Raw genomic sequence first — 24,011 nt, 5'->3', positions numbered from 1 at the left:
ATACAGCCTAAAGCAGAAAATAACATAAGACTCAGTCAGGAGATATTTATGAATTGTACCATTTAATTTCTCACAAACAAAATTCTATAAATAACTGATTAAATAAAATATGCATTTGTACTATAGCTTTTAGATAGGAATCCAGAAGAGCGTTTTTCATGCCTTGAAGATATTCAGCAGTTTCCTTGCTTGTCGGATGTTAATTGGGATGCAGTTCTAGAAAAAAAAGTTGTACCAGCGTTTACACCAACGGTAAGTGTGATTCTCATGACTCTGAAAAGTCACCTAAATTACATATATCACATGTAAAGTAACCACTTAGAGGCATCCTATCTCATTGTTGCCCCAAATATTGGAATATAAAGTGTATCTAGGGAGGTTGCAGAAATATTTTTGAACTAAGAATCAATGAGTGTTATCTGCAAAGTACTATTTGTTGCCTAATTCTGTCCAGGCACAGAACAGTCTTCAGAAGACCTGACTGTGCTAATTCTTTGTGGATTTTTATAGAAGTGCTGGTAATTTGAAATGAATGACACCACCACCACTGAGTACTTGACAGTGGCAGTCTGAATAGACAGTACAGTTGAATTCTGTTGCAGTCTGCTCTACAACACTGAATATGTCTCATGTTGGACAGATTCATTTTAAGACAGGTGAAGAAGAAAAATGTTTATGATAATTATGTACGCATTTTCTTTCTCTATTATTTTCTTTGCCATGTACCTGTTTCTTAATCATACATCACAGGGCACATCGTCTTAGAGCATTGACTTATAGAAAATGTGGAACCCACCTCTCCTGGTTATAAACAACAGGCTGCTAGCCCAATAAACTATAAAACAAAAAGCAAGATACTCCCAATGGCTTATACGCAGATTACTAGTAATGAAAAATACTTGTTTTATATAAAAATATTGTCTTTATTTTCAGTGGGTACAATTGCATCTATAAAAGCAGCAATAACGAAAAGGAAAGGGGATGGGAAGGGGAACATGTGGAAAAGGAGGAACAACAACAAGAGCTCTGGTGTACACAAAAATAAACATATTAGATGTCTATATGACATTTAACAAAAAGAAATCCACAAATGGTATATCTGTGGATATTACTGTTTAGAGTAACCCCAACGCGCTTCAATCAGAATTTTGTATACGATTCTTCAGGGGGATACAGACATGTATAACATATCAATACAGAATATTAGCAATATTGACATCAATAACATCCTCATCATTGGGAATAAGGAGCCTGTATATGCAGGAATTCAAAAATAACAATGGGTCCTACCTTTGATGCGAGAAATATTTAAGTAACCAGAGCAAAAAGACAAAACGTCACATCACATCATGATATGCTCACGGTGGTCCACCATCCAGAAAATTGGCAGGAAGTCAAATTCTGTCTACAAGAAGTCATACTTAATTAAACGTGCAGGGGTGGGAGGAGACACAAATGCGCGTATGATATATATAATATCTAGAGATTAATTACCTTCAACTTTTGTAAGAGTATCCTATGCACTGAAGCAAATCCTGTACTTTGTGCTGAAGGAATGTATTTCCCTGATTAAATGCATTACCTGGGGGATATACATTTCCAACAGGTGTATACATATGTATAAAAGTTTATAACATATGTCTATATAGGTAAAGCTGCATTCAATGGGTACAATTACCTTGTTTAACTAACTATCTATCAACCCAGTGTGTAATATGTTGATTTATCCAGTATGTCAGAGCAGGTGGCTAGTTATACGTTCATCACAAGATTAGTGGTATCATCAGTTCCTCACCATTAAGGCACCCACAAGCTGCATTGAAAGAAACATATATATGTGTGTATATATATATATATATATATATATATATATATATATATATATATATATATATATATATGTACATGTATAACTAAATTAATTAGTCAGAGAGGGCTGAGACCATATTGCAATATATTTTCAAGGGAAAGGGATGGTAAATGGTTACTTACTGGGAGCTGTCTTTCACTACATGCTCGTGTCCTGCAACTATCCAGTGTGCTGTATCCACATAGGAATAGGGTGTACAGTGGGTGTGTTGTTTATATGGAAGCCTGCTGATGTCCTAACCTGTCTCACCTGTGTGCATAATCGAGGTATGAACCAGTGCATCAGTGTCTCATATCCCCATCCTGTATTGCACGCCCCTTCCAGCCATGAATAAATCAAAGGCCAGCTGTATAGCCTCCTCGGCCTTCAGGGTGAATCCCGGCAATTGCCGCCGACTCCATGGAAACCTGTCCAGCACTGTGACACCACATGCTAGCACACCGCCCCCCTGCTGGTGGTCATGTGCATGCATGCGACAGACACCAACGCCTGGAGTTAGCCACTGAACGCCGCTGATTTGGAGGGAGATCCCCAGATGATGCCAGAGGTGTGGTGGGAGGGACAGACCCTGGAGTCTTCCCTCCCCCCTCCGAGCCAGGAGACAGAAAAGGAAAAAGCCCCGACCATCTGACCAGAACAGGAAACCACCGAAAGACCTGCGTGGGGACACATAAAAAAAAGTGGGGCAGGGCACAGTTATTGCATACATCTATACATTTTTCTATATAGGTAATTATTTAACATGTACATGAAAAAGTCCTTGTATAAAAAGAAAGGACATTAATTTATCATTATGGTTTATTAATTATGTTTTAATCAATATTAATTTTAAAAGGGTATATACTCCCATAAGAGCTTGCAAGATGTATTACCAGTTACTTAACTGTTATTATCTTACTATATCAATCAATTATACGTATCTTAATGACAGTATGAGTGTTTGGTACAGAGGAAGATACATACATTCATCAATTGTCTTGTCAGATTTGGCAAATTAATTGGTCTTCGTTTTTACAGCTCCATCCCTCACCCACAAGGACTGGCGGCCATACAGCGAGTACTTTCTCAGAGACATTTGGATGATAGGCCTTTCAATGAGTTCATAATATATGGACTTAAGTATATACTACAACACAACTTTTTTCAATTTAACTGCTCCCACTACCTCCAGTTGCAGGGCATAGCGATGGGGACTTGTTGTGCCCCATCCTACACTAATCTGTACCTGGGGGAGTGGGAGCAGGCCCTCCTCTCAGACGAGAGGTTTGCACACTGTTCTGGCCATGTTCTTACATGGCACAGATACATTGATGATGTGTTTCTGGTCTGGGAGAGGTCTAAGGAAAGCCTTTTGGATTTTATGGATAGGATCGACGATAATATCCTTAATCTTAAATTCACAATGATGTGTGACCCGAAACAGATTGCGTTTCTGGATGTGATCATTGAAAAAATCCACAGGGTAAATTAGAAAGTACCCTCTACCGCAAGGAGACCGCAGCCAATACTGTACTGCACACCTCTAGCTTTCACCCTACATCTTTGAAGAATTCAATACCTTACCTTAATTTCTAGAATTTTTTTGAGATACTCCAATCAACATACGCAAATTAGGAAGTAGGGAAGACCCTCACCATGCCAACATCCAAAATATATATTCAAGGATTGACCAAGTCAAAAAATGAACGGACTTTGTGGGCACATAATGAGAGAGAGAATTAGTAAAAAAGTATACATTTTATTTCAACATAGTTAAAAAACATATAAACAACATACAAACAACAACCTGTATGGACATAGTTACCAGTTACCCAATAATGCAGTTATAGAGGACTGGGCCTACAATACAAAGATTATTGTAATACTGTATCAAGGTGAAAGAAAAATTTCTGATCCAGTAATGCCTTCAAAAACTTGCTCGTCAATGTTCGTCGATGGCCACACACAGCAAGGAAAGCCATCCACAGGGGTGTAGCACCAAAAGGGGCACACTTTTCCCCTATGTATGCAGCAATACCAACTTAAACCCCAACAAAAGGTCTCCCCCTAGGTGATAAGCGCAGCTTTTACACATTCAGATATTGCATTCGCCTCTATCTTGTGATGAACGTATAACTAGCTGTCTGCGTTGACATACTGGATAAACCAATATATTACACACTGGAATGATAGATAGTTAAACAAGGTAATTATACCCATTGAATGCAGCTTTACCTTTATAGACATATGTTATAAACTTTTATACATATGTATACACCTGTTAGAAATTGATATCTTTATTCCCAATGATGAGGATGTTATTGATGTTAATATTGCTAATATTCTGTATTAATATGTTATAGATGTCTGTATCCCACTGAAGAAGATTGTATACAAAATTATGATTGAAACGCGTTGGGGTTATTCTACACAGTAATATCCACAGATATACCATTTGTGAATTTCTTTTTGTTAAATGTCATATAGACATCTAATATGTTTATTTTTATGTACACTACAGCTCTTGTTGTCCCTCCTTTTCCACATGTTCCCCTTCCCATCCCCTTTCCATTTTGTCATTACTGCTTTTATTGATGCAATTTTACCTATTAAAAATAGAAACAATATTTTTATATAAAACAAGTATTTTTCATTACTTGTAAGCTGCGTATAAGCCATTGGGAGTATCTTGCATTTTGTTACAGCATTGACTTATATGCTTCCTTCGGGTGATTGTACAATGGCAACATTTGAAGGCAAGCCCAAAATAACCCCTCCTGTTCCCAGCAAGCCTCATTGTTTGTGTACAGGAGACTCTTTGCCTTAGGAGGAGCAAACCTTTGTCTTTATTATTTTATTATTTCTTTTCTAACCTTTACATAATGAGTCTTTTATCAAGTTTGTAGTTGCTTATAGCCACTGCAGCTTCCATTTAGTAGTTTTTCAAATCAGATGACTCCTCAATGCTTCTTAGTATCCCCTTGAAGGCCATCCGCAAATCCTGCCAGGAAGAGGATTGGCACCATTTTCTGCCTTGTCACTTCTACATAGGTCTTGGGTTTTTTCTGTGCCTGCACATCCTCAATCCTGCCAGGACTGTGTAGGCTCTACAGCACAGGTTGTAGGTTATCCTTTGGGGTAGTCATTTCCTAACTTCAATGGCAGATCATAAGCGCAGTGGAAATGGGTCAGTGGGCTTTACCAGATTTTACTCAGCTTACAGATCAGGAGGGAATCTGCAGCATCTACCCCAGTCGCCTTGAAACGGATGCCTGAGCCTACAGTCTAAGGGATAAGGTCCCTCCCTTTCCTGTTAAAGATCAGATCTGTCAATACTTCATGGGCTAAATTAATACTAATATTCAGCGTCCTATAATGTACTCTTAAATAACGATTTTACATGTAAGTCAAAAATCACATTTTTTTTTAGTTGTTCGGGATATAGAGGATTAAGCAAGGCTGCGCTAGTTCAACCTTCAGAATCTTGGCCCACATACCATCTTCAAAGACCGCAGATATGCAGCTTTGGATTTTAGGATGTGCAGCCATATTGATATCTATCAGATTTGCAGGAACTGCCTGGAATTACCATTTGCTGGAATATTCAACTGATTTGGTAATCCACATAAAGCCTCTTTGTAGAGGATACCCACCCCTGGTTTAGACCTATTTTTGTGTGTTAATCTTGAACAGCTGGGGAAACCCTGTGTACAAATAAACTTTATTTTCAAAAGTTTGACCACATCCTCACCTAATTACTGGTTGGCTGTAATGAGTTTATTTCTCCATTGTCTTAATTTAAACTGTATGATTAAGCACCTACTATGTGAAACGTGATGGTCTTTTGTCTGACCTAGTTTCAAAAAAGGATCTTAAGGACTTTTTTTGCAGAGCTACATTTCTATTTTAATTGTGTATTTCACTGGATTTTGTACATTGCATGTGTAAATTATTTGCCTTGTTTGCAGTATATTTTGTTTTCACTCTACTATTTGTTTTTGTAACTATCTACCTTAAACTACCCTAAAATAACAGAAGGGGCGTCTTAATTGTGACCCAACTTTTGAACTTGAAGAAATGATTCTAGAATCCAAACCTTTACACAAAAAGAAGAAGAGACTAGCCAAGAAAGTAAAAGATAATGCGAAAAATCCTTTTGCACTGGTAAGAAATGCACTTGCACTGTCGCTCTGTAAACAGGTCATAAAATATACTGTACATGTCTATAGGTATGAACCTAATGTGTTACTAAACCCAGGACCCTGCATTCACTATATCTGGTCTTCCACAGTACACAAAACATAGAAATGCAATTATTTTAGTAAATATAAACTGCTAAATAATTTTTCTCATCAGTAGTATATAGCAGTCTTATTACTTCTATCAGTGTCTGGTTAAAGCTTGTAGGAGGAGTTTTCATTCTACTCTAACTGTCCTATTAGGCTACAGGACCCCTGACCCTCTGTCTTGACAGTGTTGATTGGCCCTGTGCTGATCACATGCACCCTAGCAAGAAAAAAAAAGCGCTATAGCAATACACACCAAACTGAGCATGTGCAGAGTGACTCCAAAGGCTCTGTTCTATCTGGAGGTGAATTTGGGGACTGTGGAAGAAGTAGAAGATCAGAGAACACAGGATCAAACAACCTTTTTACACAATGTGCAGGATTAACCCCTTAGGTTCCACAGTGAGTATAATGAGAATGCTTTACTGCATATAAAGACTGATTTTACTGTTGTGGCTTTAGTAACACTTTAAAGCTGCACTCCAGGAAACTTGAAAATTCTCCCTTGCAGTGGGACTGCACTCACAACACAACAACAAGGGATAACTACTCATTTAGGTCCATTGGTATGATAAACATCCCTGTGGAGGTGCAAGAGCAAGGCTAAGTGTGATTTTAGAGCTTACACTTTGAGGCTTTCAAGGAGCTGTACAGGGCTGACCATGCTACATATGTGCTTACAGTTTAGGATAAACTGTAAGCACATACATATATAAAGCAAACATATGTTTAGGCTGCTCATATAAAAAAATGCAATCACAAAGTTTGTGCCATAGGTTGTTAGAAAAATTACCTAGAATGTTATTCCTTCTCTGTGATAAGCACTGGGACGTCATCCTTCATTGCTGCCAGTTTCTTCTATCTCCTTCCCTCCATACTCCTAAATAGGAACATCTAGACAAGCCAACAGGAAATAGCCTTTTTGGAAGTCTTGGTATCTAAAGGGACAGATAGCAGTCTTCATTGCACTTTATAGCACAAACCCACAGCTTGAAACACCATCCTATACACCAGCAGTTTACATCCAAGGCCCCCGATACAATCCATTCCCTATAGCCAATGTAAGGCTAAAATGAAACTGTTCCTATAGTGCCATCTTTGAACAGGAAGCTCAGAATTTAGGAGACAGGTTGAAGGGGAGAAGATACAGTAAAACATGCTTGAAAAAAACTATAATCGCACAAAAGGCAATTCTCATGAGTTCTTAGGCTTTACATAAAAATATAGAAGTTTAGATAATAGTGTTAAATTTATCAAATGCACAAAACAACATCAAGAGATTCAGACTGTGCTGCAAAAGTATTGTATCCTCTGATGAGAGACCTCATTGTTTCCAAGTTTTTTAGATCAACACCCAACATTGTTTTTCATAGAGCACTTCGCTCAAAGATAGACTAGTACATAGTCACTTTCAAGGAGCTCCAACAAAAATGTGTACTAAACCCTTTCAAGGGACTTTTAATTGTGGTAATTGCTCCTATTGTAAATATCCTAATGCATATTGTAATATGACCAAATGGAAAAAAAGGTTTTCCCCAAGTTTTTTGTCAGTTGCAATACAAAAGGAATGTATATGTGTATCCTGTGAATTTGGTTTCAAATTAACGACCATACCTATGGTGGGGGTGTATTTATACCCTGAGAGCTACTCCCTCCCCCCCATGTGATGGATGGAATTGGCACGGTCTCTGTGCTTGGACTATATTCTAGTCCTGAATTGTAGATATTCATACGCATTTATTAATATTTTGCAGGACAACATTTGGGCCAGGAACTATGTGTGATGGATGCTGCTTTTTTCGGAGTCTGATGTTTTTCCTAGGGGCTGCGATGCAGTCGAGAGGTTTTCCCTTCCCCCTCCCCTTTTTCTCTTTTTGTTTTTGTCTTTTTGTATTTTTTTTTTTTTTTCTCGTTTTTTGTTTCATGTTTCGGTTTTGTTTTTTGTTTTATATTTTCAAAATTTGTGGCCATTTGTTCAGTTTCTTCTTTGTGGTTTTTTTTTTGTCCACTGGGGGTTGGGATCCCTTAACCATGCAAGCATCTGTTTGGTTTCGGCAGTGGCCAGCTTGCATTGACGCCATGGTCCCTGGCAGTTGAGTGCACACACATTTGTTGTGTGTGTGATATAATTTTGCCAGATTGCTGTGTGTGTGTGCATCACAGCGCCTGACGTCATTGCACTGTGACATCACACACATGTGCAATAGGTCATCTTGCTTTCATATTGGACATGGCTTAGTGCCATTTGTCCATGTATAGGTGGTTTATGGAGTGCCATTTTGGCACTCATACACATGGCGCCGAATTAGGGTTGGGCCCAGTGAGGTAGTGGGCTACAGGCATGGGAATTACTCATTTTGCACTTGAACACCATTGTAGTAACATCTTGTTTGGCCAACCCCATATGCGCTTGGGTGTCTATATAAGAGCTGAATTTTTTTTTTTTTCTCCGTTTCAATGGTTTTATTAAAGTTTTCACATAAGGTAGAAAAACAATAACATACATATTCAAGTAATATATCATTTACACAATCCAAAGTGCTCATATATCGACAATAAGAAAATGTGTACATTATCATTCAAAAGAGGAGAGGCAGAAGGCATACACCCACTGGAGAGGTAGCTCTCGACATCGCCACTCTCAGGCATCTCTGAGGTACTTAGTTGCGAGCTTGTGAGAGTGTGCTCAAGCTTTGTTAAAACAGTAACAATAGCTAGCAAAGAGACTACAAGTGTACTCTCAACTCATAGCATCATAGAAGTCGCATAATAGCTAAAGTGGAGCCCAAGAGTTGCTCCACATACAAATATGTGAAAGAGAAGATGTTCCCCGCCACATGGGGGGGCCTGTCCTCCGCTACTAGTAGTGCAAGGTCAATACCTTTCGAGGACATAATTCAACAATGAAGAAGAAAAGCGGGGAGAAGAAAGAAAAGAAGAGAGGTAGGAAGACCCCAAGCTCTGCTCCTTGCCACCCAAAGGCCTATCAGACCAGAGCTGCCCGGGGGTCACTAGCCAAGTAACTGATCCACAGACCCCAGACTTTTTCTAAAACCTTTATTTTGTCATTCAATACTGCCGAAAACCTTTCGTTGACTGTGAACCAGGAAAGCTTGCGCTTAAGTTGGTCAAATGGGATGGCAGCTGACCTCCAGTTTCTAGCTATGGTAAAAAGTTCTCTGAACATAGGTAGCCAGTCTGGTCAGCACCATATACCATCTCAGGAGAACCTTATAGTTTGCTTCCATAATAGAAGTGTTAATGGGTGATTTTGATGCTGCGTGGGCAATCGAATGCCACTCCTCTAGTTCAAGTTTTCTTGGAGGTCTTGCTCCAACTTGACCATGTAATCCTGTTTGGCTGATGTATACACCAAGATACTATACAATTCAAAAATATGACCCTTAAACTTATCATATTTGTGACACAGATATTCCATGGGCGACATAGTCATGAGATCACTATTGCGAGATAAGGTGTGTAAATAATGTTTCAATTGAATATACCAATAATGTTCTGAAGCTGGCAGCTAAAACTTATCTATTAGAGCCTGTTTATTCAACATGCCTTTATGTTAGCAGAAGTCTGCTATGCGCAGGAGACCTTTATTGGTCCACCAATTGAAGATGTGAGGAGTGAGGCTTGGGGTGAAGTCTTTGTTTTGCAACAAGGGAGCCAATGGGCAATGCAGAGACTTGAATGAATGTGATTTAGAAAGTCTATTCCAAATGCTAAATGATGAGAGAGAGGGGCATAGAATTAGAGGTCGATCCCGAGCCCGTAGCCACATGGCATGGGTTATCGGTTTGGATGGACAGGAGTGTGATTCTATGAGCATCCACAGTGAGTGGGGCTGACATGAATGGAACCTAATGAGCTGGGCCAATTGAGAGGCAAAAAAATCTTTGAGGGACTCCCAGATCAACCTTTATTTTCGAAGTGTATAGTGTGCGTCTGTTCATCCTAGGCCTCTTATCCCCCAGATAAACTGAAAACGTTTTCTTTGAAAACAAATCCAACCGAACCAGAGCAATTGGCAAAGTGCAAAAATGGTACCGAATTCTGGGAAGGATGTTCATTTTTATAGAGTGCAGTCTGCCGAATCACGATGGGGGATGGAATTGCCAGTTAACCAAGTCTGCCGTTAGGCGTTTATATAGTGCAGGATAGTTTTGAGAATATAAGGTGTGTAAAGAGGGCATCAGATATATACCCAGATAAGAGAGAGCTACAGGTTCCCAAAGAAACTTATGGGAAAGTTGGAGGGCTGCCATTATGTGATCCGGTAAGAAGGTGAAATTCTTTTTTTTTTTTTTTTTTTGTCCCTTTCTTTTTCCTTTCTGTCACGGAACGTCCCACACTCCGCTTGAGTGCTTCCGTCATATACCACTTCCTCCCAGTCTGTATACAGATATCAGATATTCCAAATGCTTCCAAGCACAAAACAAGGCGACACTTGCTTAGATGCTAACATGAACTAACTTTTTTTAGAATCAAAATTACAAGACTTTATATGCCGTTGGAACCTCCTCTAACAATACAACTGTAACCTAATTACCATGAGCTAATTATCTAATTCTTTATACAGCCTAGGTGACTACGTCTCCTAGCTCATTGACTATTCAACACACATTACCATAAACACCAACACAGGGTTAATTAGAACAAACAACAATGAGTTGAATACCCTTAGAACCTGTGGTAAGGCAGACTAAATTCATTTACATTAAACACATTATAGCTGACATCAGACAGGTGAGTGGAGTTGATGACATTAGCATCTTCTCACAGTATGAGTCCCAACAGTATGAGTCACTATTGCTACTATGGCAAATACAGGGTCCCCAGAGTCTGTGTGTCCTGGGGGACAAGGACCTGAAGCCAAAGTAACAACACCTCAAGGGTACCCCAAATGCCAGGGCCCATAATCTGTAGGCAAGAGGCTCACATTCAGTCCCCTCCAAAAGCCTCTATCCCGGGTGAGTCTGTCACACTTTCTTTCTTTTTTTTTTTTTTTTTTGAGATTTGTGGTCAGACTTATCTTCTTGCTGGACACTTACCCAGTACACTCTGTTGTGGTGGACCTCTTTTCATCCTGGTGATCACCTATATTTATTTTATCAAATTAATGTAGACCACTTTATCAGTACCTCTTTTTTTTCACTTTTACAGTACTCACATTGCTCAGCTTCAGTATGCTACTGGAAATGACTGAGCAATGTGACCACCAGTATAAGTGATTTGGATAATTGTTTGGATCCTTTATTCCCAATTAGTAGGCCAAAAAGGCTTATAATATCTTTCTTATTGTATTGTATATAGCGCACTATAATCTAGTCACACCTATCACTAGTACAGATTTTTTAGTTAGTTTCACCCTCTATTTTTGGTGCATTTTGGGTCAGCATATGATTGTATGCAGCACTTTGGTATTAAGTGTATGGTTATTTTTGAATTTTGAAGATACCAAATATATATTTGTTGTAGGGTTGAGTGGCATTGCTGGGCTTTAGTTGAGTCATACCTGTGCCCTTTTGGTCTTGCTGGGTCCTTCCCCATTTCCAGGGCCCCCGAGACAGATATCCCATGGCCGTTACCATCCAGAAGTTCTCTGGTTTTATTAAATTTTCTTCAAGGCTGATTGTAAGTGTGAGCTATATTTTACAATATGATGATAAAAATGTCATCCATTCATCTTTTAAAATTTCATTTTATTTCCAGTTTTTAGACACCCTGTCAGTAGCATCAACTCTTGATGAAGTGAATGTTGTTAACAAAAAAAGTTGAAATTTGTGATTCATCTTGTCCAACTGTATACTCTGCAAGTTTATATAATCATTATTTTAACAGAAGATTTTGGTTGTAAAATAGTAAATGGATTACATCGTATGTGACTCACTTTAGTAAATCGGTGCATTGTAGAAACAAAGGTTTTATATTTGTTTTCCACATAGGACAAATTTTTATTTGTGAACACTGTGTGCGGTGACAAACGTTTTACCGCAGTGTGAGATGTCTGTCACTGCAGGAACACACAGGAAACAATTGTTTCCTATGTGTCCCATTCAAACTGCAATGCGGCCTAGTGCTGCGATGCAGCGTGCTGCGATAAAATGCATCATTTTATCGCAGTGCACTGGCCTGAATCACACTGCAATGTCGGACAGCACGGCGCATCTCGCTGCCAGACATTGCAGTGAATGAAGTGTATGTTTTGTACACTTCAAAGAAAGCTCATACAAAACAAAATAGGGAGCAGTGTGATGCACTGAATCATGCACCACAGTGCTCCCCAGCACAGCAGTGAATTGCTCTGGCTGCTCTGCAATTTGACTGCTGCATATTGTGAATTTGCCTTGAATTAGAATAATGATTTTATATATAATAGATGTGTTGCTGTACCTCCAAAAAGTCCCATGGGCATTTAGTTTTGTTTTCAATACAATTAGATTGTAAAGTGTGTGTTGATCATTATATACTGTATAAACAACAAAAGAAAAAAAAGGAAGGACTTTAAATGTCCACACATAACTACAAAAAGAGTGAATACTCAGCTTATTAAAATCCAAAATCGAATTTTGTTCACACCGTTATTCATTAAAAGCTTATACATCAATAAAAACAACCTGTCCAACACAATAGCAGGTCAACTGTGTAAATGTCCCTGAAATTATGCTAATCCTAGCTAATTAATTGATTTATTCCTTGGCATATTAGGGTCTCCTATTGAAGCCAATAAACAGCAAAACGCGTTGAGACCCAAAACTACCTTCCTGCAGTTTGGCCCAATATATTTACTGTACATTTATAAACAACATAATATGCATTTGTATGAACAAAATTGTTAGGAGTTGTGGCCTAGCATAATTAGCACTATAAGCTTTTAATAAATAACACTGGGAATAAAATTTGATTTGGAATTTTAATTTCCCATTTTTATTTTGTTCTTTATATATATTTTTGGGTGTGGTGCCATTTCAGGAAATTGTGCCTGCATCTTTGGATTTTGTGTGTTAATCTTTAGACTCAAATCCTATTCATTGCGCTCCTGACTTGCAGTAGGAGTTGCAGTAGCTAAAATTGACACGAAGACTCATATTGCACCGAGCTGCTGCCATTTATGATGTGGTGACTTAAGATGGCATTAAAGCTTTGTTTATTATTTTTTATTTTTTTCTTAAAAAAACTGGAGTCAAAACAGTTTCTAGATGCAGTGGGGAATATTTCAAATAATGCCAAATAATGCCAAAGTTAATTAAAATGATGATGATTTAGCATTCTTGTTATAGATGCTAACTTGTGGCTTTTAAATTCATGGTACTCTGCCAAACGCTTGGGGGACCAGTTCCAGGATGCAGACTTTGATGAATAACACTTCCTCATGTTATTGAGAATGTTTAAAATCCTGATGATTGATATGGAAGACACTTAACTTAAGTGGCTTTTAATGCTGTGTGATAAGCAAAATATTAATTACTCTGCAAATGTTCAGCATGAATTAATCAAACTGCAATCTTCTGCTTTATAAAGCAGCCCTTACAGTAAAATGCAAGGTCTGCCTATGTGACTGCCCCCATGCCCTGCTGTCAAAATTCTACATTAAGGAAATTAAAAAAAAACACTTTGGGAGAAAAAGACTTACCTTACTCCCAGGCTTCTGGTGAGGTGAGTCAGTAGTTCCTCTTGCAGGATTTCAGGAAAGTTCAGGATACCAGATTCTGCGAGACCATCACAGTGCAGTAGTGTCCTTTCATGAAAATTGGGATCTTCAGGTCTCCCAAGATCCCTCTATGATCAGAAAGCAGACATGATCTGGGAGTAAGGTAATTATTTAGAATGAATTTTCCTTCAATGTGTTTATTTTTTCTGCAATGCAGTGTTTTGTCATTAGTGGATAGGGGCCGTCACATATGTGGACTTTTCATTTTAAATCTGCTTTATTACATTTAACATATATATTACCATTGCACATGTTCCTGGCCTAAGAAGTTATTTGGTCCTGCAGCAGCTGCCAGCTGGAAACTGGTAAAACCCACATATTAACGTACATATTGCCAGCACTCCCAGGATCTATTAGTAATGACCAAATGCTTTTATATAAAGTGAACACATCCTAGAGGAAGAATGCAACATTTCAGGGCCATCCACGATCCCTTCACCATGCATGTGATGATGTCATGGACATTACTTAGATTCAGGGTGTGTTAGCATTATGTACAATTAATAAGTAGGCAGTGCGTAATTTTACCCAACTGTGCCCAGTCAAAACTAAAATGAGTGTACTATCTACCCTTACCCCTCTCCCTCTTGTACCTGAATAGAATGTGCTTAGCACATACCTTTTTAATTTGGGTGGACTTTTAATTATTGCCCAATAGGCATTTGCCCTAATATCTAAAATGTATTTCTTTGCCTTGATTATTTTTTCTTTTGTTTTTTCGATCCTTTAAAACTATCCTAGAATGGTAACTTGCAGAAGCATCTGGAAAATGTGGAGAGAGACTTCATTGTGTTCAACAGAGAAAAGTAAGTATAGCATGTCACCATGCCCTGTATTTCTGTGAAATTGATTTTCTGCTGTAAGCTAAATATGAATCCTTGAATTAGACACATTGTAGTAAGAACATATTAATGCTGGCATGTTCAAACTGTAGCAATGCTGTTTGTAAAATGCGAATATGGCCAGCTTTTTGAAGAGGTGCAACAAAATAGGCCTTAACTAGAGAGTTGGGGGCAGGGCCGAGCCACGCTCCGTATGTGAATGGACAATGTCCATTCACAGGAGCGCTGCTCGGGAGGGAGCCTGTTCGAGTGCCCCCATAGCAAAAGGCTTGCTATTGGGGGGCACTCAGCAGGGGGGAGGAGCCAGGACCACTGACGGGGGACCCAAAAAGAAGAGGGTGAGGGCTGCTCTGTGCAAAACCATTGCACATAGCATGTAATTATAACATTTTTTTTTTTTTTTTTAATCTTGCCTTTAGAAACACTTTAAAGCGTTCTACAATTTATTGGTCATTCTATTGTACTGCTAGCTGCAGGTATAGTAATTTATAGCAGGGGTTCCCTGAGACATAAAAAATTATTTGAAAGGTTCCTCCAGGGTAAAACGGTTGAGAAAAGTAGCTTTAGACTCTTTATATTTACAACACAACTATAATGGGACATCATCAATTTGTGTCAACAGCCTCCTTTCATTCATCATTGGATCCCAATATTGCCTCTTCAGCATGCAAGAATTTAGGAAAACTCTGTCTTCTACATGAATATGGACGCATTCTATAAAATGTGCCATACTGTGCTGAAGAAGGCTGTAAGCATTTCAGAGGGTAGTATTGGAGCATTAGTGGTAGGTTGACTAAAGCACATGAAACCGAGGTATGTATAGTAACAAGTCCTATTTGCAACCTCGGAACACTTAATAAGAAGACAGTATTCGACCAGGCTAAACTATGTGGCATGTTCACCAATGCCAGGAGCCTGGCGGACAAGATTGGCGAATTAGAGATACTGTTGTACGAGGAGGATTTAGATTTTGTGGGAATTTCAGAAACTTGGTTAAACAGCTCTCATGATTGGCTGGCAACCATTCAAGGGTATTCCCTTCATTGCAGGGATAGAGAGGGTAAAAAAGGGGGAGGGGTATGTCTGTATATTAAGAATAATGTACAAGTGAATGTGAGAGATGACATCACTAGGGGAGCAAGGGAGGAGGTGGAATGGGTAGAGCTCCAAAGGGAGGAAACTAAGGGGAAAGTAATACTGGGAGTATGCTATAGGCCCCCTAACCTGGGGGAGGAGGGGGAGACGGACCTCCTATCACAATTTGGATTAGCGGCAAGGATGGGAAGTGTCATCATAATGGGGGATTTTAACTATCCAGACATAGACTGGGTGGAAGGAACCGCGCATTCGTCTAAGGCTCGCCAGTTCCTAAATTAGCTTCAGTATAAATCACACAAATAGGAAACATAAGGGGAATACAAAGACACTGAATTTGAAAAGAGCCATCTTCCCTAAACAAAGAAACTTGCTAGAAGATATTAATTGGGATAAAATCTTACAAAGAGGAGAGATGGGTTTTCTTTAAGAGCATATTAACTGCTTGCTACCCGCCCACCGTCAAATGACGGCGGAGCGGTGCAGCTCTCGTTCTGGGATGCTGTCATATGACGGTGTCACAGAACGACGTCCCAGAACAGTCGCTCCTGCATGCCCACGGCGATCGTGGCCGCGCCGTGTTGCAAGGACAAGGTGCGACCCCGATATCTGTAAACAGCCGCATCCGCAGCTCTTTAACCATGTGATCGGCTGTGTCCAATCACAGCCGGTCACATGTAAACAAGGAAGTGTCGGTAATAGGCTCTCCTCGCCTCACTCTGACAGAGTGTGAGGAGAGGAGAGACGATCAGTGGCATCTCCTCACAGGGGGATATGTAGAAATGTAATCATAGCACCGATGATCAGTGCCCTGATTACAATAAAGAAAAAAAGTGCCACCAATCAGTGCCCACCATTGCCCACCAATACCAGCTATCAGTGCCCACCAGTGGCAGCAATCGGTGCCCACCACTGCCCACAAGTGCCACCAATCAGTGCCCATTAGCGATGCCAGTCAGTGATGGTAATCAATGCTACCTATCAGTGCTGTCCATCAATGCCCATCACTGCTGTCAATCAATGCCCATCAGTGTCGCCCATCAGTGCCACCCATCAATGCCCATCAGTGCCCATCAGTACCGCCTATCCATGCCACTTACCAGTGCCCACCAGTGCCACCTATTAGTGCCCACCAGTGCCACCTAACAGTGCCCATCAGTGCCACCTATCAGTGCCACCTATCAGTGCCCAAAAGTTCGGCATATTAGTGCCTCCTCATCAGTGCCACCTAAGTGCAGACTCATCAGTGCCCATAAGTGCCACCTCATCAATGCCCACCAGTTCAGCCTATCAGTGCTCATCAGTGCCGCCTCATCAGCGCACATCAGTGAAGGTGAAAAATTATTTAGTTACAAAATTTACTGACAGAAAAAAGTAAAAAAAAATTTTTCAAAATTTTTTTTTGTAAAAAATAAAAAAAACAGCAGTGATTAAATACCACCAAAAGAAAGCTCTATTTGTGTGAAGAAAATTATAAAAAAAAATTTGTTTGGGTACAGTGTAGCCCGATCGCTCAATTGTCATTCAAAGTGCGACAGTGCTGAAAGCTGAAAAATGGCTTGGGCAGGAAGGAGTGCCTGGAAGGCAAGTGGTTAAGTAAGGGCAGTGCATCCCATTGGGAAATAAATTTAAAAGAGCGAACAAAAGTCTTGGGTGGCTTAACTCCAATGTAAAAATGCATATAAAAGCAAAGTAAAAGGCATTAAAAAAATACAAGGCTGAGGGATCATTATCAGCATTCAAACTTTACAAATAATGCAACAAGAAATATAAGGGTGCAATTAGGGCGGCTAAGATAGACCATGAAAGGCACATAGCGGAGGAGAGTAAAAAAATTACCAAGAAATTCTTTAAGTATATCAACAGTAAAAGAGGGAGAACAGACCATATTGGCCCCATAGAGAACGAGAAAGGGAATCTGGTTACAAAGGATGGTGAGATGGCGAAGGTATTGAATTTATTCTTCTCCTCAGTCTTCACAAGGGAATCGGGGGGCTTCAGTAACCAAAACTGCAGTGTTTTTCCTCATGACACATCACAGGAAGCACCCTCATGGCTAACAGAGGAGAGAATTAGGAATAGACTTTAAAAACGTAACATTAATAAGTCACCGGGACCAGATGGCTTGCACCCAAGGGTCCTTAGGGAACTCAAGTAATTGCCAGACTATTGTTCCTAATTTTTACTGACAGTCTACTCACTGGAATGGTACCAGCTGATTGGAGAAAAGCCAATGTAGCACAAATATTTAAAAAAGGGCCAATATACATCCCTGGGAATTACAGACCAGTTAGCCTAACATCAATAGTATGCAAGCTCTTGGAGGGGATGATAAAGGACTATATACAAGCATTTAGTAATGAAAATGATATCATTAGCAGTAATCAGCATGGATTCATAAAGAATCGCTTTTGCCAAACCAATCTATTAACCTTCTATGAGGAGGTGAGCTGCCATCTAGATAAAGGAAGGCCCGTAGACGTGGTGTATCTGGATTTTGCAAAAGCATTTGACACAGTTCTCCATAAATGTTTACTGTACAAAGTAAAGTCCATTGGCATGGACCGTAGGGTGAGTACATGGATTGAAAACTGACTACAAGGGCGAGTTCAGAGGGTAGTGATAAATGGGGAGTACTCGGAATTCTCAGGGGTGGAAAGTGGGGTCCCCCAGGGTTCTGTCCTGGGACCAGTCCTATTTAATTTGTTCATAAACGACCTGGAGGATGAGGTAAACAGTTTAATCTCAGTATTTGCGGACAATACTAAGCTAAGCAGGGCAATAACTTCTGCGATGAGATCCTGAGGCCCATTGTTGTGCCATTCATCCACAACCATCACCTCATGTTGCAGCATAATGCACGGCCCCATGTTGCAAGGATCTGTACACAATTCCTGGAAGCTGAAACCATCCCAGTTCTTGCATGGCCAGTATACTCACCGGACATGTCATTCATTCAGCATGTTTGGGATGCTCTGGATTGGCGTATACGACGGCGTGTTCCAGTTCATGCTAATATCCAGCAACTTCGCACAGCCATTGAAGAAGAATGGACCGACATTCCACAGACTGCAATCAACAACCTGATCAACTCTATGAGAAGGAGTGCTGTACTGCGTGAGGCAAATGGTGGTCACACCAGATACTGTCTGATTTTCGGACCCCCCAATACAGTTAAACTGCATATTTTAGAGTGGCCTTTTATTGTGGCCCACCTGTGGCCCACCTGTGCAATAATCATGCTGTCTAATCAGCATCTTGATATGCCACACCTGTGAGGTGGATGGATTATCTGGGCAAAAGAGACGTGCTCACTAACACAGATTTAGACAGATTTGTAAACAATATTTGAGAGAAATAGGCCTTTTGTATACATAGAAAAGGTTGTAGATCTTTGAGTTCAGCTCATGATAAATAGGGGCAAACACAAAAGTGTTGCGTTTATAATTTTGCTCAGTGTAGATGCGTTACACATTGAGTGATATATTTCAAGCATTCCTTTCTTTTAATTTTGATGATTATGGTTTACAGTAGTGAAAACCCAAAATTCAGTATCTCAGAAAATTAGAATATTACATAAGACCAATAAAAATTCTTATGTAATATTCCTTACTGAAAAGTATGTCCATGTACAGTATAGTATGCACTCAATACTTGGTCGGGCTTCATTTGCATGAATTGCTGCATCAATGCGGCGTGGCATGTAAGCGATTAGCCTGTGGCACTGCTGAGGTGTTATGGAAGCCCAGGTTGCTTTGATAGCAGGCTTCAGCTCGTCTGCATTGTTGGGTCAGGTGTCTCTCATCTTCCTCTTGACAATACCCCACAGATTTTCTTTAAGTCAGGAGAGTTTGCTGGCCAATCAAGCACAGCAATACCATGATCATTAAACTATGTATTGGTACTTTTGGCAGTAGCAATGATGATTCTGTGATGATTTGGGGAGCCATGTCATCTGCTGGTGTTGGTCCACTGTGTTTAATCAAGTCCAAAGTCAGCGCAGCCCTCTACCATGAAATTCTAGAGCATTTCCTGCTTCCCTCTGCTGACCAGCTTTATGGAGATGCTGATTTAATTTTCAAGCAGGACTTGGCACCTGCCCACACTGCAAAAAGTACTAATACCTGATTTAATGATCATGGTATCACTGTGCTTGATTGGCCAGCAAACTCGCCTGACCTAGGCCTCATAGACAATCTATGGGGTATTGTCAAGAGGAAGATGAGAGACACCAGACCCAACAATGCAGCCCCAACAAAGCAACCTAGGCTTCCATAACACCTCAGTGGTGCTACAGGCTGATCGCCTTACTAGCTGTAAGCCATAATCATCAAAAGTAAAAGAAAAAAAATGCTTGAAATATATCACTTTGTGTGTAACGCATCTATATAAAATATTAGTTTCACTTTTTGAATTGAATTACTGAAATAAATTAACTTTTTGATGATATTCTAATTTTATGAGATGCAGCTATATAAGGACAAACCCTAAACAGTCCATTACATTTGTATCAAATCAGGCTGGCACTTAACACTAGATTCTAACTCTCACGACTTGACTAAAAACGTATTCAGAATCTGGGACGCACTATACCAGAAACAAAAGTGAGCGCACAACTCACCGCTAACTGCCCTCACAGGAACAAATTTTTTTACATCGTGGAAGATATATTCTGAAGACTTGGTATAAAGAATCCACAAATCAAAGATATTATTAGAAGAGGGAAGATGACATCTGCACAAGAATTGGAGATTAAATCTGGTGGGAAATTACGTGAATGGGAATTTTTTCAATTAAATCACTTAGTTAACACATCACCACACCCGTTTAGAGATGTAGAGGGATTGAACCGGTTGGAAAAGCTCTGTATAACACCAACGCCATTGAAGGGAGGCATCTCGAAAGTCTATGAAATCTTGACGGATCTTGAAGGACAAAAACAGCCTTCCTTCATAGAAAAATGGGAAAAAGAATTGGAAACAAATTTAGAAGAGCAACAAGTCAAGAAAATGATTGCAGGAGGATACAATCAAGCATGGGACATCAACACCATTGAGATGAACTAAAAATTCCTGGTCAGGTGGTATATGACCCCGGAGAGACTCCATAAAATTGGCAGGAAGTAATCAATTGTGTAAAGGAAATAACGGGAAATAAGGTAGAAAACAACAGATTGACTTGTTTGTTCTACAATGCCAATACTCCTAAAAAGCTATACATGAAAAAAGTAACGCCAAAACTACTAAATTCTGCAAAGGGATTGATCCCAAAAAATTGGTTAAAGAGTGAAAGACCAGACTTAAGAGAATGGTTCGAACAAGTGGATTACTATTGCAAAATGGAATCATTATGTTGTAAGGATAAAGGGCAATTAGACAAATTCAACTCTATCTGGAGTGGGTGGGAAAAATATAAAACCACGGACAGCTATTGGCAGAAGAAGTTGGAAGGCATAGGACCTTAAAGTGGAGGGCCACCCTAAAAAAAAATGTCACCAAAAATCCTAAAAAAATTTTTAAAAAAACATTTGAAAAAAAAAACATTTAAACTTACCTGAACCCTTGTTGCTAGGCAGTCTTCCTAATCTGCCTTTTCCTATTCTGCAGCGTGTCCTATTCCTCAGTGAGCAGCCCTGTTGCCTTCTGGGAACTGTGTGTCCCCAGAAAACCATGGGGCCATTCACAGAGCGCCGCGCCACTTGCGCGTGCGCAGTAGGAAACTGGCAGTAAAGCCTCAAGGCTCCACTGCCTGTTTCCCTTAGTTAGGATGGCGGTGCCAGGACCCGAGAGCCAAGGGACAGGTCGGCCTTGGGCAGCCGACATCGCGGGCACCCAGGACAGGTAAGTGTACTTTTTAAAGTCAGCAGCTACAGTGTTTGTAGCTGCTGACTTTAAAAAAAATGTTTCACTGGCTGGAATCCCGCTTTAAGATGAAATAACATCTGCGAAAGGAAGGAATAATTTAATGGTGAGGCGGGGGGGTGGAAGTTTGTGAGGGGGGGGTAGTGGATGGGTGAAAAAAAAAAGAAAAAAAAATCAGGCTGACACTTACATTACATAGTTGATCTGAGATCTAAAGATATTGTATAATTAGATTGTATAGTGTATGGTCATCTTAAGAGGTCATTTCTACACAGACCACTGATGTTGGGGGACGCAAAAACTTCTGCTGTCTGAATTTCTTTTTGTTGCTATTGTTAATTTCAAGCTTTTTGCAGAAAATAATTGTATTGTATAAAGCAGGAGGGAAGTTAAAAAAATGGATTGTCAAATATGCCATGTAGTCCACATTAATTATTATTTTAATTAAAATGTTTTACAGCATATTGTTCATGCTGGTATACCATAAGTTGTAGTTATAATCATTTTTAGCAGGGGTTCCCCAAGACCTGAAAGTTATTTCAAGGGGTTGAAATAGCCACTTTAATAGTATAAAAATGTAACACTGTAAAGTGCTTTAGCACAAAATCTATGTTTCTCATCCTTTGGACTTAAATTGCCATTACTTAGAACACTGGCACTGGTTTCAGGTATCTATGGTACTGGAGCTGAAGGTTTTCCACTGTTAAATGTTAAATTGAAGAGGTTTATTATTAAATTAGTAAGATTATAACAACTTCCAGGTGAATATTTGTATTGTTTTGTTCCATTATTGCAGAAGCCAAAAGGACCTCCAGGTAAACCAAGAGAACATAACTATGGTTCAAGCCAAAGAAGATGAGGATGGACAAAATAATAACCTACAAACCATGTGATATCCACATGTACTCTTCTTGCATTATGTAGCACTTGATATGCTGGAGCAAAGGTTATAAGCGACATGTCTCTTTGCATTTATTTTTGACTGTGAGACCTATGGAGGCTGTTAGAGACAATCTTCTTCATGAATCGTAAAGCATTCATGTATAATAAGATGACACTTCCTTTTGATTCATTCAATTTCAAGCTTATTTTTTTGTAGGGCTGAGCGATAATGCATTTTGCACAAACTTAAATATATATATATATTTTAGATTACATTTTTTAGAGCATTGGTACTTTTTCCTAGGCTGTTTTTTTGTTTTCCTTTTGTATATAATTTATTACATACCTGTAGCATACAGCCAGGAACATGTAATGGAAGTACGACAGACTAGTAGTTAAAAAATTGGTATAAATGTATTTTGTTCAAGGCTGATGATGAGTTAGTCTTGTCATTGATATTCAGCTATGCTGTTAGAATTAGGTATCTGTATATTGTGTTTTTGTGTAGTCTGTTATCCATAGTCACCTTATAGAGGAAAAGACGAGGTCTGCAAAACAATGTAACTGAATGTGGGTGGGCCTAAAGATCTGAGCCATTTCATGAAAACAGGGTTAGAATATAGTTTAAATATCCAACCTGGGTATTAAAAAAAGCCAAAAATATGAATAAAAAAGCTAGGAAGAAAGGGTGAACGTTAGAATGAGCTTAGTTGAATGCAGGAACAGGGATAATGACTTTTGGTGTATGCTTGTTAGGGTCAAGATAATGACCACGTCTTAACCACAGCTGCCTAAGAAATGGGTCACATCTTAATGAGTGCATGGCATTGTCCTAAATTTGCTTAGTTACTGTCAAAACTTGACTTTGGCAGTATCTGGACAACTCAAGATAGGGTCTGAATTGACTATTCTATTCAGACCTCAGTTTTTTGAGAGTTCATATAAAGACCAAAAATAAGTGGAAGGTATGAAGAAAATGTCTTTAAAAAAAGAATTGTTGCCTTTTATGTACATTGTTTTTCCTTTCTCCACTGTTCCTTACATATAATTCGTTTGCATTCTTTGTTCAATTGTATAGAATAACATGGAAGGGGATTGCAGCTAATGTAGTATTAAAACAGGAATTTTAATAAAGCAACCAAAGTGCACTAACAAATCTGTATGGTATAGTTTTCTTTATGTGTGGCTAAATATGTTAAATATTGGGCATATGGTACATTAAGCATATTCAGCAGGCTTTTACAGATAATAATTCCACATTGTGAGACTGAGATTCTGTTGCCCCACCAGAGGAAGGAATAAGGAGTGCTGGGAGACTCTAAGCCAAGGTGATAGGCAGTGGAGACAGAGCTTGATACTGGGCTTTCTTAAAATGTCCATCAGACAGCAGAGTTTATTAATTTATCACTGGCAACTTCTGGGAGATATCTGTACGCTTTCTGTCCAAACTCAACCGTAAGAGAGAGGATATTTTTC

General features: G+C 39.4%; 1 protein-coding gene across 1 annotated transcript in view; it reads left to right on the top strand.

Annotated features, from left to right (window-relative positions):
• STK32A (serine/threonine kinase 32A) overlaps positions 1-23,691 on the top strand; it is a 313,145-nt gene extending 289,454 nt beyond the window's left edge. Inside the window, exons 10-13 of the mRNA XM_073620615.1 lie at positions 127-252; positions 5,885-6,013; positions 14,597-14,661; positions 22,450-23,691. Coding sequence (XP_073476716.1) covers positions 127-252; positions 5,885-6,013; positions 14,597-14,661; positions 22,450-22,546 — 417 coding nt within the window. The 3' untranslated portion in view covers positions 22,547-23,691. The remainder of the gene's footprint in view (positions 1-126; positions 253-5,884; positions 6,014-14,596; positions 14,662-22,449) is intronic.
• Positions 23,692-24,011: the final 320 nt, after the last annotated feature.

Source organism: Aquarana catesbeiana, linkage group LG03 (genome assembly GCF_042186555.1).
Source record: "Aquarana catesbeiana isolate 2022-GZ linkage group LG03, ASM4218655v1, whole genome shotgun sequence".
NCBI classification, from domain to species: Eukaryota; Metazoa; Chordata; class Amphibia; order Anura; family Ranidae; genus Aquarana; species Aquarana catesbeiana.
Note: the sequence above shows the minus strand (reverse complement) of the source record. Positions and strands in the feature narration are given on the sequence as shown.